At 42.0% G+C, this 18,640-nt stretch overlaps 1 protein-coding gene across 2 annotated transcripts; it reads right to left on the bottom strand.

Moving 5' to 3' along the window:
• Positions 1–253: 253 nt before the first annotated feature.
• Positions 254–8,369, bottom strand: LOC141925797 (protein NDNF-like). Of its 2 annotated transcripts, none has more exons than XM_074830412.1 (4): positions 7,958–8,369; positions 5,655–5,850; positions 3,540–3,673; positions 254–2,545 (listed from the first exon to the last, which is right to left on the bottom strand). In XM_074830412.1, exons 1-4 carry the CDS (start codon positions 8,028–8,030, stop codon positions 1,194–1,196), a joined length of 1,755 nt encoding a protein of 584 aa, XP_074686513.1. In that variant the 5' UTR covers positions 8,031–8,369; the 3' UTR covers positions 254–1,193. The 2 variants fall into 2 exon arrangements, with proteins under 2 accessions (XP_074686513.1, XP_074686514.1); XM_074830413.1 differs by lacking the exon at positions 7,958–8,369 and adding an exon at positions 7,683–7,825.
• Between the last annotated feature and the right edge of the window lie 10,271 nt (positions 8,370–18,640).

Raw genomic sequence — 18,640 nt, forward strand, 5'->3', positions numbered from 1 at the left:
GTATAATTGTAGAGGAAAAATAATTAAAGCAGGCAAGATTTCTCTGTCAAACTCTGGATCAGTGAATCTATCATATCTCTTTATAGGTAAATTCCATACCTGCCCAGAGCCTATGTACAAAATATTTTCTGCTGATAATTGAAATTGAGCATAAGGGGTTTTTTATGAAGACTTTTAGTTTTTTCAATTTTTTTTATACTATATCTCTTGTCATCTAAGGAAGGTAATCAAGGAAACAAGACAACAAAAGAAGTGTTTGTCAGGATTTTTACTACAAATAGTTTCCCTTCATGATATCTAATAGGAAAACCACATTAAATTTTTCCTACAGCAATGCATTCATTGATATAGGCTGGGTTAAGGATGTAAAGAGTGAGCATATTACACTCAGGAGTCACACAGTGATAGACATGGACTTGATATCAGAGATCATAGATAAAAACCTCCTTTCCATGGCAAGATTCCTTACTTGCTGCTTTCCTCAATGGGCAGAAGTACAGCAGTGTATTTGCATACTCCCCAGAAAATCCAGTTCCTGGCCTGAATTTTGTCTGTTTCTAACCAAGCACAGTTTCTCCATAGAAATGAAAGCCAAGCAAACATGCAGATAATAGGGGAAGATGTATTTCAGGCTGCTTTACTCAAGGTGTGGAGCTTTACACCAGTTCCACTGCTTTTTAAAATTTCTTTTTGTCTCTATCCCTGTTCGAGCAGCAGGGAAGTTCAGTTTCTCAAGAGCATCTTGACTTGTGGGGTCTCTCAGTCCCTCGTTAGCTGATGGAGTTACACAAAGTGGAAAACTCTTTGGGACTTTAAAATAATGATGTGTGCTTCTTGAGAGGCATTTCATGTCATTTCTGTATTGGATTTCAGAAGCATTTTAGGTAACCAATCTATTTCTCGTGGGTGCCATTGTGGATATTTTATGTCCATGTGCATGGATTTGTTTCACAGGTCTGTTTTTGATGTCTGAATGAGACAGCTGAGGGGAAAAAACCACCTTATACAGGAGAGAAGATGCAAAAGTGAGCGTAATGTTCTAGACAACTAAGATGTTTCCTCCATAGCATCTCATGGCTTTAAATTTTTTTATGTGTCAGCATATTTTAAACTTCACGGCCTATGGCATGGATTGGCTTAGATTTTGATAATAGTCCTCATTCACTTACTTCAAAACATTTCTTTAAAAACGTTCAACATTTTTTTCTGGTCTTCACAACTTTGCTGTGATATCTGACAGGGATGCCAGATGGCCCAAAGAGATAAACATCAAACAAGTAAAGAGTGCCCACATCCAGCCCTGTAATGGTCTCTGTGGTGACGGCTCGCTGGAGATTTATATCATAGAAATACTTGCACAGCACTTTCTCTGACTTGTGCCGGGATTCGGGTCCAGAGCACCTGTCCGCACTCTGCAGTTCCATCCAGACCTGATCTTCTTCAATTGTTTTCTTGTACACACAGTACTTGCTCTCCTCTTGTGTTCCTAGCCAGGCAATGGTGACAGAGTTGCAGGTCCTCAGTTTACTGAAGGACTTGATTTTTAAGCTCTCTGGAAGAAGCGGGAATAAGGGCTTGTGGAAATGGGGGGACACCTGTACTTTTACAGAAGAGTTAGATTCATCTGTTGACCTCAGCTGCACCAAATATGTGTCCAGTGGCTTTCCCTTCAGTGAGAAATACCTCAGCCCTGAGATATTTTCTGATGCCACTATTTTAGTGTTCTTTGTTATGTGAACCTGTACTTGGCCACGACACAACTGGAAGGTGAATTGTACTTTCTTGTGCCTCGCCTGGTACTGCAGACTGTAGAATTTCTTTTTTTTCCCATCTAGCACAACCTGAATCACTTTCCCATCTTTCAGCTCCATCACCTTAGGTTCAGGTTCTTCCAGGGTTCTTGCAAACGTCCCAGTATAAGCAGCGCTAGCATTTGTGAGGAGATTGACAACAAAAACATCAAAGTAATACTGAGTGCTGGGACTGAGATTGGGCACTGTGTAAGTGTTCTTGGCACCCATGCATGTCTGCCTGACCTCCCCACTACTCACTTTGTTGATGATGCTCAATTCGCTGTTGGACAATATCATCACCTGCTGCGGTTCGAGAAGGTACGGAGAGAGAGACAAAGCTAATGTAGGTGGCAGTTTCATTCCAGAGGACCTGATTGCTGTCTCAGCAGCACATAAGCTCTTATAGTTGTGTTTCTCATTAACTAGAAGACAGTACTGGATGTTTTCTCTATGTTGCAAGACAGAGGGACTATGTTTCCAGGTCAGAGTCACTGTTGTATGCCCAATGCCAATAACATCTATGCGTGGATCCATTGGAAGTTCTGGATAGAGGTGCCCAGATGTTGTGTCAGTTGCTAAGTACACAGTAATGTGAGTGTCTCGCTCAGTGGATAAGAACTCTAGCATATAAAGGGCAGAATGAGAAGACATACCCATGTAAGTCTCTACAGAATTTCCCTTGTAGTTAAAAATGGTGGACACCATGCTTGGAGACCTCTGAGATTTTGAGACCTCTTGTGTATCATGATCACCTGCAGGCAAAAAGCAGACTTGTAACTTCTGTTTAACAGATGTGAAATAAAGCACATTGCATAGGTTTTATTGTTCGTATGTCAGGGAACATTGTATTTTCTTCCTGAAAACAATAATTATAACTAAAAATACTTCTTGCTACTGGAAATTTATTAAAATAAAATTTGAGTAGCTTTTATTTTAACAGTGCAGTTACAAAATTATGTTTTCAAAAAGACTATGATTATAAAACCACAACTTGCAAAAGCTTGACTTGTATTGTGCCTGATATCCCTACAGTTTTCTTCTTCCAGTGGCTGTCTCTTTGCATACTTTACTTCAAGGAGACTCATACTTTCTGTGAAAGGAGTTTTCTTTGGTTTAGTTTTGTGCCATTGTCTCCTATGAAGAGGGAAAATTTATCACTTCAAAGGAGCATTATTTGAACTCCTCAGTCAGGTGTACCTGCCTGACAAGTAAGAACTTATTAATGTCAGCTTTCAGATTTTAGTTTGAAAAAGTAATTTAAAAACTCATGAAAGTGAATGGAATCTCCTCTTAGGCTAAAGGCAGCATAATGCCCGCTGCCATGGTAGATGGTATTCTTACAAAAATAAACAGCTAATCCTTCTCCGCATCACTGTGGGGAGCAAAATGACTGGTTCAAGTGACCTAAGCCACAGAAAAAGAGCTGAGGCAGCAGATGGAAGTTTGGACCAGTACATTTTATGAAGCTGATCTGTGTTTGTGGAGCCACGAAACCCAGGGTTGTTTGCAAATATTAACCTTAGATTTAGATTTTTTTTGCATGTAATCCTTAATTTACTTGATGGTAAAATCCCATGGGCTCCCATGTTTCACCCACAGAGACAGGGATGTCCCCTTCAGCCCATGGCAGTTTACAGGAGAGGGAAGCATGAGATGCTTAAGATTGTGGGGAATTTCCTGTAACACAACTCCTTATGAATAACTTGTGCTTTCTTTGTCTCTGCTTAGACAAACTGAAGGTCTTACCTCGTGCTGCTTTTCCAAGGAAACTTGCTGAAGTCTTGTGCACAAGTATGCTCCATTCGATGGGAACATCACAGGGGGTCACTGTTATTGTGAAAGGTGAAAGGGCTCTGCCTTCCTCCAAAAAAAAGTAGTATCTGTAAGTGTGGATTAAAAACAGAGGTAAAGCGTCAGGAAATTCAGATCTGCCTGAGCCTCCTTGTAATCAGCCATTCTGATGTGGGTCACTCCACTGTGGGTAGAAATGACTGTTGCCCTTTGAAGCGCATCAACAGAAGGGTATGGTGAATGTCTGAAATCCTCAGGTGTGGGAAGAATAAGTGCTGTGGTTTTTTCTAATCCACAGATACTTGCTGGAAGTTTTATCCACTTACCATAGGCAGTATTTTTCCCACTGAATTTTTAACACACTTCAGGTGAATATTGTATCTGAGTACTTACCTGGTTATTTTGAATGATGGATGTGATTAAACTGACTGCCTTCTAGAAAACCACCTTATGGCTAACTCTGGGGAATTTGGTGTGCTTTTTCTCAGGATTTCCTGACTGGAGTTCAGTGAAAGCTCTTAGACCCTATCCTCCCTTATGTGTGCTTGCCTATCTAGGTCTTTCTGGGTGTCAGATGAAGTGGATGTGACAGAATGGTTTTAGCCAGTCCTGAACATTATCAGACGTCAGTGGCAGTTTCATCCAGCCCAGTTCTAACTTACTTGCCTTCATGACAGAGGCTGCTGTGCGTGAGCTGTACAAAGTGACCTCAGTTTACTTGGTCAGGTTTCGATTCCTGCTTAACAAAGCCCAGACTCCTGTCTCACTCCTTTAATCTTCTGTTTACTTCTGTTGTTTTGGTGTATACAGACTGTATACAGCCACAGAAATGTTTGGACTTGGGTCACTCACTCTGCAGTTAAATTAAGGCAATTCAAGATTTTTTATGTTTGTTAGTGAGACAAGCCTAGTCATTATGGATAGATCATGTCAGCCTAGTGGTCTGGCTTACTTTCAGGATATGGCTACTGGGCCAGAGTCAGGCTTCACTGGAAACAGTTCCACATTCTTGAATCTTTCACTTTAAGCCAAAACTTGTAATATCTTGGTTTCCTGTTTGGATGACTCTGGGGTTCATAAGGTCCTTACCTGATCATGCTAAACTGAAGGGGGTTTTGCTTCCTAATTGCAATCTTAATGTTATGCCACAAAAACATAGAAAAATTCACTTTTCTCTGAAATTTCAATACCCATTTGCCTTTAACAAGGAGAGCTCCTAGTTTTTCCCTTGTGAGCATTTTCACATTACATAACATGAGCCGCGTTCCAGTTTCTGTGCAATGCATATCGAGACCGAACCCTCTGGCTCGCTTTCTGCTCCATGACCACTCTGCTCGGGTGTATGTCAAAATCTGTTTGTGTTGGTCACTGTCCCAGGTGGAGTCTGATTAAACCACCTGAAGTGCATCTCTTCCCAAAGAAGTAGATCAGTCTTTGCCACCCAAGATGCAATGCCAGTTGTAACATCTAGATCACCTACCTACATGTCTAGATATGGCAGAAAACTTTGCAGATATTTTGGAGAAATGAAGAATCTGTGGAATTTCTGCATGCAAAGCACTTTTGATCCTAGCAAGCTTTAGTGCCATTCAACAAAAACACTTCCAGCATGCAGGACAATGGCAGAAGTTTTTCTGATAAGAAGTCTGTGCAGATATTCTATTGCGTTTTTGGGATAGTTAATTTGCTAGGTAAAATTCTTGTATTTTACAGTGACTGTAGGATGGCTGATGTGTCTCTGCAGTTCTGAGGCCAGGCTGTTTATGTGCCATAACTGCTTGCTGTTGGAGCCCACCCATTCTATATCAGCTTTGCTGCTCCTCTTATGAGTACCCCAGAAAGCTGTCTGAAATGTATACATGAATCTAAACTTCATCTCAGAGGGTCATTCCAGATTCTGGGCAGTGTAATGACACTTAGCTTGAGAGCAATGGGGTATTTCTCTGGAAATTCAGTGGATGGTGATAGAGCTCTGCAGGTGCATAGCAACTCTTGACTTGTACTAGTAGCATGCAGCTACCAGGGTCATAGGGAAGTATCTGAGAATAGGAGTGACTGATCTGCTCTTACCTTTTTGGTATATCTTTCAGCAGGTGAACTGTAGTTTCCTTACCATCAGCAAGTATCAAGGAGTGGTAGAAATTGAAGAGATCGGTCTTGAAGCTCTGTTGGGAGCTGGTGTTGGGTGCTTTTATGGAATTACACAAGCAAGCTGCCATGAGAAGATGGAGAGGCAGATAAAACCAGAACCAGGACATCTTCAGTACTGCAAAATGAGATGACAAAAGTGAATGGAAACTGCTGTCTTGGGGGTGGGAAAATAATCAGATACCCTCCCTTTCTGTGCCTTTGCTGGTATTTATCATAATCACAGCAAGCCAGGCATTCAAACCATGCCCATCTCCATTTTGCTAAATTGCTTAAAGTTCACAGAGAAATATTTCTCAGAAGATCTCTCTGCACAGATTTAATGGCAGAAGATGCTATGAAGTCTTTTATTATAGAAAAATACACAGGTGCAATATCACAAGACAGTTATATAAAAAAATACCCCTTTCAGTGCTGACAAAATGAGTGGAGAATTACATTTAAAATATTTTTCCTAGTTTATAGTGTTCATATGCCAAATTTTGAGAGTGGGTTATTTGTAATGGAACTGTCACTGTCAAACTCACAGGAGGTCACTATCCCAAACACTGCTTCTGTTGTTCTGTCAGATATCATTTAATTTTTGTTTCATCTATTGTGGCTATAGGTATGTATAGAGAAGAGGATCAGAGTAAGTTATTCAGAGCAGTGTAAGATACTGTTTGATGAAAAGTGGAGGGTCCTGGACAAAAATCCTTAAATTGGTACTTAGCAGACTTTAAGGTCTTTGTGTCTCTCATTAAGAGGAAAGCTTTATTACTGTAGGGCAGCTAGATAAATAATTCTGAGATTTTTGTATTGCCCATTCCTTTCACACCTGCATCACTTCCAGCCCATCTCAGCATTTGCTGCTTACTGGAACTTGTAACAGCTCTATTGTATTTACTCTTCTAAAAGAGTTCAAAAATCATGTATTCTCCCTTAATTTTGCCAAAGCTCCATTATCAGCTTTGAAGCTATGAAAGAAATGTACATAAACAGTCCCAACAATCATCTCTGAAAATGCTGATGTTATTTAAACTGTGCTGCGTTACATTGCACAGAGCTGTGCAGACAGGAGACTCCAGTTAGGACAAGAAATTTTGACAGTACACTACTATGTGAGGTTATTATTATCCTTACAACTTCTTGTGCCTGCTACATCCAGTTTCATAAGGAGAGGTAAGTGCAAAAGTGAAAAGGGCATCAAAGGGAGAAGAAGGAAGGGCATAGACAGGACGTAGACTTTAATACAGGTACCAGCTGTAGCTCAGGGATTTGGAAAGCAGAGGGAGCTCTGTGAGCAAGATCCCTTTTTTGAGGAAAAAGTAGCTTACTGCAGTAAAGAGTAAAAATCCTGATTAAATCTGATTATTGGCTAATGATAGAAGAGAGCATAAAAGACAGAGGCTCCATCCTTTGTCATTTTTACTTGTTTCCAAGATCAGCCCTTTCCTCATAGTGCCTGCAAATGTGCAAAAGATCTTAGGCAGTCAAAATATCTACAATTCAGCAGACCTGCTGTCCATTACAATTAAAGTGACTTTATAAAAGGACCAGTTCCTTTATAAATCCATTTCAGACATTCTCATTGAAACATAGTATTGAATACATCTGTAGATTTTTATATACAAAATTTGTTTTCATCTGTGATTCCCAAAGTAACGCTTATCTTTAGTATCAGTGAGATTATTATTGAAATTATCACTATCAGGTCATCTGAATGTCCTACTTAACATCCTAATAAAGTTAGGATATTCTCTCCCTCTTTGTAATATTTTTAGCGCCTAGGTGAATGCAAGATTAAACAACCATCTGAACAAGTTGAAAAAATAAAGATTATTATATCAATTCCATTTTTAATATTCTTAGAGCTTTCCTTATGACTCTGAGTCACTTTGCTGCCACTATGTTATTCTTGTAGTCTATAGTTTACAGATTCAAAACATAACCCCAAATATTTTGCTTTACCTCTGACAGTGGAATCTGAGTTGTTCTGTCCTTCATAGAAGATTAAAAAAAAAAAGTCATTCTGTTGCTTAAATGTCAGGATCTTGCAAACCACACTGATACCACGGCAGCTCAGCTTTTCTTGTCCAGGAAAACAAACCAACCAAGCGACCAACCAACCTATAATCAGCTTATCCCAAAGAGAACATCATGCTAAAGGCTGATTTCACTAAATTACACAAACAGTATACCCTCAGACTCCTGGAAATATGTTATACAAGAAATACTCTGCTTACCTATTGTGTTCCTGGCCAAATGATCCCCAGACCACTTGCTTCCTTTGCCAAAAATCCTAAAATAAAACACCATAGACTTTTCAGATCTCTGTAGACAGATGAAAACCAAAACTGTGTGACCAGTTTAACAGGACAGAACTGATTTTTCCATATGGCTCCTGAACAGACATAGTAACTAAAATGCTTGCAGTCTTTTAAGAAAAGAAAAAAAGCCCAAGAGCTTTGGTATTTTCTTAAATTGTGTGTTTTCAAAGGTTATTTTAAATTTTCATAATTCTGAAATCTTCAAAGTCCCAGTTGTTGCTCTTTCAGTTCTAGGGTTCCTTCTGGAGGTCTGCGAAGCACGTTCGTGTGTGCTGCTTCCAGACAGCAGGACTTTATTCCTGCACAGAGTGTCAGCCAGACTGTTAGAGCAGCCTAATCCCAGCGGTGGCTGGCCCGAGAGCAGGTCTTTGACAGAAATGCACAGAGAGGAGGAGGGGGTGAGATGGAGAGAACAAACACTGTTAACCCTTGTTAGCCCTTAATACAAACCAGCCAAGGCTGCACCAATCTCTTCCAGAAAACTGGTTTTGCATTAGCAGCTTGATGGCCCTTCCATGGAGCATGCGATCTCCTTGTCGACAGCACTGCAGAAGTTTCAGATAATTTCAGGTGTACTGTGTTTCTGGTGTGTTTTTTATGGCCCAACAGGTGCTCACTGGCTCACAGAAGGGAAGGCAGAAAAGCTGTAAGGGAGAAATGCTCTGCATTTTTTAAGCAGACTGGAATTAGCAATCCTTTAAAGACTGTCAGGAATCTACTGAATAGAACTGAGCAGATTTCTTGGCTTGCGGAGACTGTGTAAGAAAGAAATTCCAAAAGTGTATGGGCTGGGAGACTATTTCTGGTGTGAAAGTATTGTGTCTGAGGGAGCAGGCAGGAAAAGGGTGCATGGGAAATGGCTCACAGCAAGCGCAAACAATTGCTTCTGCAGTTGGGGCTACAAAGCAGTTGTAGCAAAGCCATGGTCCTGAAAAGGCTGGCTCCTGCTGAGCAAGAGCTGGGTATGGCCAGGATTTGTGTGCTGCTTGTACTTCTTGGCCTCTTGGCCTGAGATGTCAGGAAAGGAGCCCTGGGGTTGTCCCTGTGGGGATGTGTACTCAGCTTCTTCAAATCTGCTCAGAAAGGCGTGGGCTTCTAGGCAGGCACTTTGCAGGGAGCAAAGACAGCGTGTAGTTGGGAAGCTAGGACATTTATTTACTTATTTTAAAATAAAGTCTCTTGTTCAGTGTTTGAAGAGAGTGACTCACGGTAACCCTTTACCATTGTCCCCCTAGATTTGAAGATGTATTGTTTAAGCCTTCCCAACACCAAAAGTTTGCTGAGAAGGAGAGGCAGCTGAGGGAGAAGTAGAAAGGCTTCAGCAGATTCTGTATAGCAGATCCTTATGCGAATGTCAATTTGCCTATCAACTGATGTTATCGAAAGAAATATTTACAGTGTGTTTACTCTCACTGAAGATGATGGCAGAAATAATTATGATGTTCATCAAAGGTTTGCTAAAAATTTATTTGCTGAAAACTTCTGCTGAGCAACTGGACTTTTAAAAAACTGATAGTGTGTGGGAACCTTGTTACAGGCACTGTATGATTAGAGTATTGGCACTGTCAAGCTAGGAAAGGACATTGTAAGATGTATGCTAGGCAACTAGCAAAAGTAGGGTAAATAGCAAATAGGATCTTTCAGACAAATTGTCATTCTGGTGTGAAATCCAGAACAGGTAGTGTCTGGGTAACATAACACGGGAGCTAATGAAAATATAAGCACATAGCCAGAAGCAAACTGTTCCCCTAATGAAAAAGAAGCATGAGAAAAAGGTGCTGTGAGGTCCAGTAACTTCCCGGAGCAGGCCTGGAAGAGGGAAATGTAGGTCAGATGAGGTGCATCAAAAAATGTGCACAGAAAACAAGCCGCGAGAGAAAAGATATTAGCCATAATATGTGTAGGGACTACAGTGTGTTTTTTGCTGAGATCTGGAGGGACTCATGGGCAGAAGGTAGCAGGGAGAATTGTAAGGAAGTAACCAATGTTGTTAAGTAGGAAGATCTTTGGGCAGGGCTCAGGAGCAGACATCACTCATGTCTGTTAAAATCCCAAGTCAATATGGACACAGTAGACATGTTTGTCATAGAAGGGATGGGCTCACAGGCCCATCCTCCCCGAACCTCCCACTGTCATCAAGACAAACCATCACTCAGGGCACAATTCAGCTTCCAGGGAAGTCAATGGGAGTCTTTCCATTGGTCATCATTTCAGCTGTGTTAAGCCAAATGCTTGAAGGAGTACTCTGTCTCCCGCTGATTTATATGAGCAAGAATGTCAGGTGAAAGAGGCTGACAAGATGGTTTAAGTATGGAAGTAGTCCAGTTCCTCTCACAATGATTTCTCACATACTTCCCACATGTGTGTGCTTACATGCTTTGCTGGAGCAGGATGCATGTTCGTACATTCAGAGGTTCACTGAAGCAGTATCAAAGGAAAAAATAGTATTCTTTATGGAGAAAGTTAAGAGCTAAATTTGTGACTCTCATAGCTTGACTGAACTCAGTGGAGTTACAACAGGGATAAATCAAACCCTTGATTTGGCATAAAATTGATACAACAGACTTCTCACTAGAAGAATGTAGTCTCTAATGAGCAGGCTCTGCTGTACCTCAGAGCTGAGTCAGTGACTTCAGGAGGGCTTTCAATTGATCCTACTTTTGTCCCAACCCTGCTGACCATCAACACGTTTCACAAATGCAAGAGATGACCACCTTTGACACCAGAGACTTGATTTATACTCTGTTGTATAGCAGCTTTGCTAAAGATCAGTAACACTAAAAACAAAGGAACTCTGTTGAAATTGGAGCACAGAGACAGACCATCAGAGATCTCGCTTGAAGCTCTCAAAGACGCTTCAGATATGTATTTCTTGGAACTGCAGTCCCAGTTTCCGTATTCAGATGAGGGATCCTGCAAGCCAGAGGAGCATCCCACGGTTCTGACAGCACTACTGACAGCACACTGCCCCACAGCACTCTCTGCCTGCAGCATTTGGTTGCTCTTTCTCAGCACCCCTTTCAAAAGAATTCTCAGAGAGCTGCGTCGTGTGCCCCATCCCACGCCATGCAGCACGCCTCTGATAACCATGCAACACTGCTTCGTACTTGGCAGGGGGAATGCAAAAAAACTGACTGCATGTATTGCTGATGAGGCAATTCCCTTGCCCTGGCAACCTACCTTTGAGATGGTCAGGTCACCTTCATCAGGAAATGGTATCTGTGTGAAGGGCCGAGAGGGCTCTAGTCCCCCTGTTAGTACGATGCATGGGAGAGTGGTAACAGGACTGCATGGTCTTCCCATCCACCGCCCCGCTGATTCGGGCCCTGGCTGTGACACAGGCCATTACCAAACACAGGCAACTTCCCTGCGCCCCCAGCCCTGCCCAGGGAGTTCTGTTACATGAAACTCTGTAAGCACATTAAAAATGCATGGGGAAGTAGAAATCTAATCTTTCAGTTATGAGACAAGTAATATTCTCCTTCTCTGTCTTTTACACATGCACACATATATGCTATGAACAACTGAGTTGAAATTGTTAGTCTTCGGCTCCCAGCTACTGATCTGCCTGCAAAATACCTTAACTAATTAGCATTTATAAACTATGCTCATAGCCCTGAGTGGAAGTAGCTACGGATGTCTGACTTTTTCTAATGTCTCCCATATCAAATCTGCAGGGGAAATTATAGCATCCAAATACATTTTGTATTTTCCATGGCTGCATGTTACAATCTATTCCTTTTGGCAAAAGAATCTAACTTCTGACTTGTCCTTATGGCATGGAAAAGGGGGTGAAAATTTCTGTAAAAATCTCCTCCAAAGTGGAGGGATTGTCAGAATCATTGCTTGACACCTACTGGAGTTAATATGTCCTTGAGAAGTTAACATACCTCTGGTTAGTATTATTGCTCAAAAAAATATCTTTAGAGACACAGCTGGGCTCCAGAAAGAATCCTACTTTTCTTTGAAGCTGTGAAAGGTGAGCCTAAGCAAAAGTCTGGCACTTAAAACCTACTGAGGGTACCATAGTGGGGCAGCTGCTTCTATTTCTTCTGAGTTTTGTCAAATCCTGGCAATGCACAAGCACTTGAAGGACTGTCTGATAAGAAAAGACCCAGTCTGTTCCTATTCAGAGGCATTAATAAGCAGGAGAGAGAATTGTTTATAGGTCAAAAGCAGACTCGAAATTTTCCTGCAGCATGTACCCAGGTGAGAGTACAGGAATAAGTTGTTTTGGAAGCTGCTGGGTTGTCCTGGCAGTATATATGGGCTTTGTAGGGCAAAAAGCCAGTGACCTTCTAGATTTTGGATGCATAGTCCCCATTATGGCATGTATATGTTAAGAAGTTCTCTAGGGAATTACATAGTGATAATTGCTGTATCTACTAAAATTATACAAGAGTTTTTTGCTTAGCAGTCCCTCTCCAGGATAAGATGCTGGCACCTTTACACTTGAAAATTATCTTTTTCTGATGCTGTTGAAACTAAAGATAGCCTTGAAGAGTCTTTTAGTAAGCAGCAATCTAAATACATGGACACATGATTACCCCTCACTATTTTCATGTTACATATTTTTAAGAATGATTGTAATTAGTCAGATGAGTCTGTAGAGAAATAATATATACGGAGATTTCCTGTGCAAAGCTGTGATCTCGTGGGATGTGAGAGATTGCTTCTGAGGTTAGTATATCCGACTTAATGGGAAAATTCCTTGTTTTTATGACAGAATTTATTCCTCCCCAAGTGTAAATTCAGTGCAACAGAAAAATCTTTAAGTCCCCAGCCAGGAGTCAGTACACTACTAACAGCTTCTTCATGAATTAAAGAGGAAAACATATTGAAGTTCCTGAGCTATTTTCATTTCCTTTACCTTTTACCATACTCCTAGGCTTTCAGGATTTTAGGTTAATTCCTGTTAAATAAGGCCTTAGAAAACAGCTACAAAATTCCATTCAAGCCATCAAAACAACATAACAGTTTGGGCAGGTATGGAATAATAAGGTGAGGTTTTCAGTTTAGCTAAAAGCTACTGGTTACCTCAGTTAAGAGAGTGACAAGAAGGAAAGAAGTGGCATTGTCTGTAATCAGTGAGCCATTTTAATAGGGTAATCCTATATTTTGTTTTTAGCTACAGTGTCGCTTGTTTTATATGCCAAAGGATTAACCTCGTATAAATAGAACTAATCCACCCTGGTGGACCAAGAAGCATCCCAGTGTTTCCTGTGGTGAAGGTTCTCAGGTGCTGGTTTAACTCCGTTCAGTGACAAGTTAGAGGGGCAGGGAATGCTGAGCAGCCAGACTCTTGCTCTTAAATCGAGCTCAGGCCTGCTGAATTTCACTCCTCTGGAGGGAGGCTCTCTGATGCTGTGCTTCTCCGTAAGCTTTCTAAAAACACCTTCGATCTGACCAAGAGGCCTTTCATCTTGTAGGTACTGGTTTCATTTATAGTATTTCACCTCCTTCTTGGGCTTCAGGGAGCTCTCCTTCCTTCACACACTCACGGGAGTTCAGAATCAACTGAAATTTTCACCTACAGCACTGAACAATTTTTCAGAAGGATGTGATTGTTGGTCCTTGCTCACTTTGTCCCCACGGGCTGCAGCAGTTTGCTCCCAGGAGCTTTAAACTGTAAACTGCCTTTTACAGTATTGGAAAGCATCCTGCATTCACTTTCCTGTCTGGACCTCCTCCATGGTGGCCGGCAGAGAAGGCGTTAACCACTGTCCTCTTTTCTGCCTTTGCTGGCTGGAGTCACTGACATCCCATCTGGTCCAGGCTGTCCGTAGCTCTTCCCAGCATTCTCTGGGGAAGGCACTACAATACCCAGGAATTTTAACAATCCTAAACAGATTGGGGGCCACATATGGAGCAAAATGATTAGATTATAAGAAATCCAATCACATTTGCTGCCCCAGCCTTATATTTTTAAGCATTTGGGATCAGGCTTTCTGCTCAATTACAAATGTTTTACATGCAACAGAGATAAAGTTATTATGTTTGTCTCTCTGTCTTGTCCTCAGAGGAATAGTATCCATTTTAATGTTTGATTGTAGGAATTTAACGAATAAGCTAACATTACATCTAATAAAATCTTCCACTTCTGTCATAAATTGTCACAGCGACCTACTGTTCATGATAGAGTTAGACTGTATATAAGAAGGCATACAGAACATACTCATACATATGTATACAGAAGGGGAAAAGTAGTCTCCATGCTTTGTTTACTCTGCCTTGTTTACTCTAATGTGTTTTTTTTTTTCTGTTCAGTTAAAAAGAGCTGGATATTTCATGAGAGAGCTTAACAATAGGAGTTTTTTCTGTGAAACAACTTTTTAGCCAAAATTCTTTATTTAGCAAATTCCTCCAAATGTTAAGCATAAGTATAAAAGTGAACAGAAAATCATGGAGCTTGTCCTACAGTCATCTCATCCTGCATCTCTTGATATCACCCTCCCTTGTGATACAGAACATTCCCTGCTGTGATGCCACAGAAGCCATAAAATCCTGTCTCCTCTTCCAGCATTCCTGGCCAGGCACAGACCAGTGAGCAGCAATGAATTTTGATACCGAGTTTGTGTGTAGAAACATCTTTGGTTTCGAATAGGCCTCATGGGTATTTATTTGGGTGTTGAGCAAAGTCCCCAGAGATGGTAGAATAGAATGGAGGTAGGTGGAGGCATGTCTCCAACTGCATGGAAATCTGCTTTCACACCAGTGTGGGTACCTCTGGACCAGTCTGTTGCCCATTCTCTGCACTCCTCTGTTGTGGTTCTTCATGACTCCAACACCCAGAGTGTTGTGCCTGTCCCTGTCTGTTCCTCAGCCTACCTGTCTCCTACTCCTTTCTGATTGTCTTCTACCCCTCTCTGATCTTTACATGGAATTGGTAAATGCGTGCACCCCAATGGACAGTCTTTGCTAAGTTGCAGAGGGCCTTGCAAAATGACCCATACAGCTTTCTGTCCAGAGGCAAGCCCTAAAGGTCACAAAATAGCAAGAGTCCCTTAGGGAATCCTCTTAGTGGAAATACAGAGCTAGCTGATCTGGTTCTGCTTGTTTTCCTTCCCACAGACCAAAAGTTTAGCCTGGGGTGAATTTTCCACTTAGAAAATTTGATTATAAAAATCGTCTTGCTAATTCTTCTCCTGATGTCTTGGATATGGTGTAAAGTCCTCAAGCACCCCATGAAGGAAGCAGCCTGCCAGACTGCTGAAAGCAGGGATTGCTGTACTAGGTCAGCCTAATACCCAGAGTGCTTTATCTTGTCTCTGGCACTGGTCTGCAGCAGGAATCTTAGCAGGAGGTGGAAAACCTTTGCTGTAGCATAGTAGCACCCCTAAGACCAGTGATTAACAGCAGTGGCTGCAGCCAGCTAATGCTTCAGGGTCTCTAAGAGAATTGCACTGTTGATTTTTTTAAAAAACATGACTGGTCTAAATTTACAATCTATTTTATAGACTCATTAATTTTTCATGGGGGAAGGATAAATAAGCGGCTGGAGAGGAGCTCAGAATATGGGCTATTTACACTTAATTTATAAATCATGAACTTGAAAGCTGACACTTTATGGTGCTTGGTATCATTTCATAATGAAATGGAATGAATCTCTGCTACTACACCGGATCTGGCATAACATTAACATCTACACTTCCAGGCAGTTTCTAACAGCAGTGACTGAGCACTGCTCAGCTGTTGGGCGGAAGAGGTGTTTCCTTTGCAATTCTTTCAACTCATTTTCCTTGTGCTCCCTCTTTACCGTGGCAGATGTTTGGCCCCCACGTTCTGCAGATCGCAGGTTATCCATTAGAGTCCTGGCATGGTCTAGGTAGAAATTGTGACTCTGTCCTGACTCTGGAACCATGTGGCTTCATCTCTATCCCTGAGGAAAGACTCCACCAAATCACCCCATGAAGCTTCCGCAGCACAAGGGGGAACCAGGGAAAACTAAGGCAGTTCCAATGGCACACTCTTTCTGGAGGATTACATGAGATATCTGGGGCAGGGATAAGAGATATTGCCCTTTCTGTGCCTCTGCTGTATTCAAGTGATCTCTAGTCTTCATGGGCAAGTTCCTGGACTCATGGACGGATGGAGCTCTGGGGAACCCTCTGACAGGTAAAGTGATGGCACTGAATAGGCAGGACCGCAGAGGATTTGGGGAAATTCTACCCTTTGCATGATGCTTACTGGGACTGGATTTGCACTGAATCAGAGGCAAATGTGTGCAAAGAAAGCGCAGCCACAAGCTCACATGGGACTAATTCAGTATTCTCCCTTCGCTGACACAGCTACTTACGTGTCAGACTCGGTCTGTGCTAAAATACTGTTTCTGACATTAGATTAGCTCTGGTGTTGTCCTGCTTTTCAGATTTATTCCTGACACTGGCCTCATTTATTTTACCACTTGGCCAGTGGCCATTTCTTACTGAGTCTTGTCTGTAGATTTCAGCGTAAAATGAAATTTCGTCACCTTGTTAGCACTCCCTGTCAGTGCACAGCTTTCCAGGAAGCTGCTCAGAGTAGGACTGCTTCAGCACAGAGTGGTCTGAGAAGCCTGTCCCATAAGTGATGGCCTGCACTGCCAGTCCCGCTCGCTGGCAGCCCCTTGGCTCTTGCTGGGACACATGGTCAGCAGCATGACCCTTTACGTCCATGTATCTCAAGACCCTCATACTCCTAAGATGCTTTGGAAAGGCCTGGCCAGCTGCAGGTTACTCACCGTATGGCCTTCAAGCCGTTTTTTAAGCTGTGCAGTGCTGCTCCCTGGCTTTTTGCTCCCGTGTCCAAGACTATTTTGGGGGTTCTGATAACCCCCATTTCAGGCTGAAGCTTTCTCAGAGGTCTGAAGAACAGGTTGTCAAAGAGAAGCAATCATCAGAAATCCTTGAGCTTTCCTTCTTTAACTGTGAGCTTCTTTGAACTTGATTTAATGCCTTGTTGTTCTTTCCCTACATGGAATTGTTCTTGCCTTGGGTCAGACTTGATTCTAATTTGTGTCTGTCTAATATTAGGACTGATACTAAGAATAAGTTACCTAATGTGACATTGCCAGAGCCTTGGTATCTGTAAGTGCATCTGGTTTGCATGTCAACTTAAGTTTTTTCATACTTTCCTTGAGTGATGATTAAAAGTTGCTTGTTGCTGGATTTCACTAGCCATAAAACTGGTTATTCATCATCATAGCCTACCCTGTGCAATAGGAAGCAAAAACATCAGGTCTTGACATTCCCTGCCCTGAACCCTTCATGGGGAGGGCTGTTCGTATTTGGGTGCAGTTTCTTCCCCAGACTGTTGGGAACTCATTTTTCTGACTGTTGTATTGCACACAACTCAGAGAGTGAGAGGGGAGCTGGGGGCCAAGTCTGATCCTTCCGCATAGGAAAAAAAAGATTTCATTGCTCTGAAGACACAGGATTGGGACTGGGCCAAAGGTGGGGTGTTTCTGTCACAGAAGGGGCTACCCTAGAAGGAAGCTATAGTGCAAGTCAGCTGTAGGCGAAGGGCATCACTTCAAGATATGGTGGGCCACAGGTTAAATAGCAGGCAAGTGTTGAACTTGTGGAAGCAAAAAGGAGCAGAGCTTCAGGAGGTATTTAATTCTCCCAGCAGACGCCACATTTGGAGGAGTCATAAGGCAGGGTCAGGAAATGTCTCTTCCTGAGACCAAGTCCCTGCTTCTCTTCAAATTCAATTAGGCACAGAGCAATAGGGATGCTGCTCCAGATGGCAGGGGCAGCACGGGAGCAGTAGCTACTCCCCATGACATAGAAAGAAGCAGTAGGGAAGAGAGAGGAGCTGCCATCTGAGAAGCAAAGGGAATGAGTTGGTGAATAGAGAGCCAGGAGGTCAGGCAGAGGAGCGAGTGGGAGCAGACACACCATTTTAGCTCCAGGTCATTGCCTCTAAAGGCTGGGCGCTGGCGAGTGGGGGGAACTGCTCTTCTATTTCCATTTACACAATGCAGGTTTATCAGATTTTCTTGGCTGGAGCAACATGTGTGAACATTTGATTTGTTTTATTAGTTTCCACAACCTGGCACTACATAGGCCAAAGAATAAAAGCATGTCCCCCCTCACCTGGCTCCTGGGGTGAGTTTGTCTGACATATGGTATCCCAGATTTATGCTAATAAATCCCATTTTCACAGGGGAATAGAGGAAGAATCAGGGAAGTGGAACTTTTAACAAAGAACAAGTTTGGGAAACCAAACGTTGATAAATTTCTACTCTGAGAGGATACCTTTCTAAGCAAAACTACTCCCAGCACTATTGTCAGGGAAGCTAAAGTCAATTCTTAAAGGAATTAATCTCTTCATAATCACCTCTGATGAGCATCTTTATCATACTAGCTGAATGATTGCACTGCTGTCAGCAGAGGACTTCTTTTAATTGATTAAAACTGTTTATTCACTGCAGTATGCACCTGACTTATTTAACTGATGGAGGAAAAAAAAAATCTGATAAAGCATCTTGGCTCAGACAAAGATGCTAAAAGAGAGTTGGGGGAGAAAGATGGGTAGAGAAAATAGATTTTCCTCAAAGGATCCGCTCAGAAGTACAAAGCAGGTTGTTGGAGAAATGCATTCAAAGGAATAATGCCA

The sequence above is a fragment of the Strix aluco genome, chromosome 7 (genome assembly GCF_031877795.1).
Source record: "Strix aluco isolate bStrAlu1 chromosome 7, bStrAlu1.hap1, whole genome shotgun sequence".
Taxonomy (NCBI): Eukaryota; Metazoa; Chordata; class Aves; order Strigiformes; family Strigidae; genus Strix; species Strix aluco.

Excerpts from the sequence above, each read along its gene's own strand:
- LOC141925797 (XM_074830412.1), bottom strand. The coding sequence starts at position 8,030 with ATGGTGTTTTATTTTAGGATTTTTGGCAAAGGAAGCAAGTGGTCTGGG. Across the intron at positions 5,851-7,957 it reads TTTGGCCAGGAACACAATAG|TACTGAAGATGTCCTGGTTC; the intron begins GTAAGCAGAGTA and ends CTCATTTTGCAG. Across the intron at positions 2,546-3,539 it reads CCTTGGAAAAGCAGCACGAG|GTGATCATGATACACAAGAG; the intron begins GTAAGACCTTCA and ends TTTTGCCTGCAG.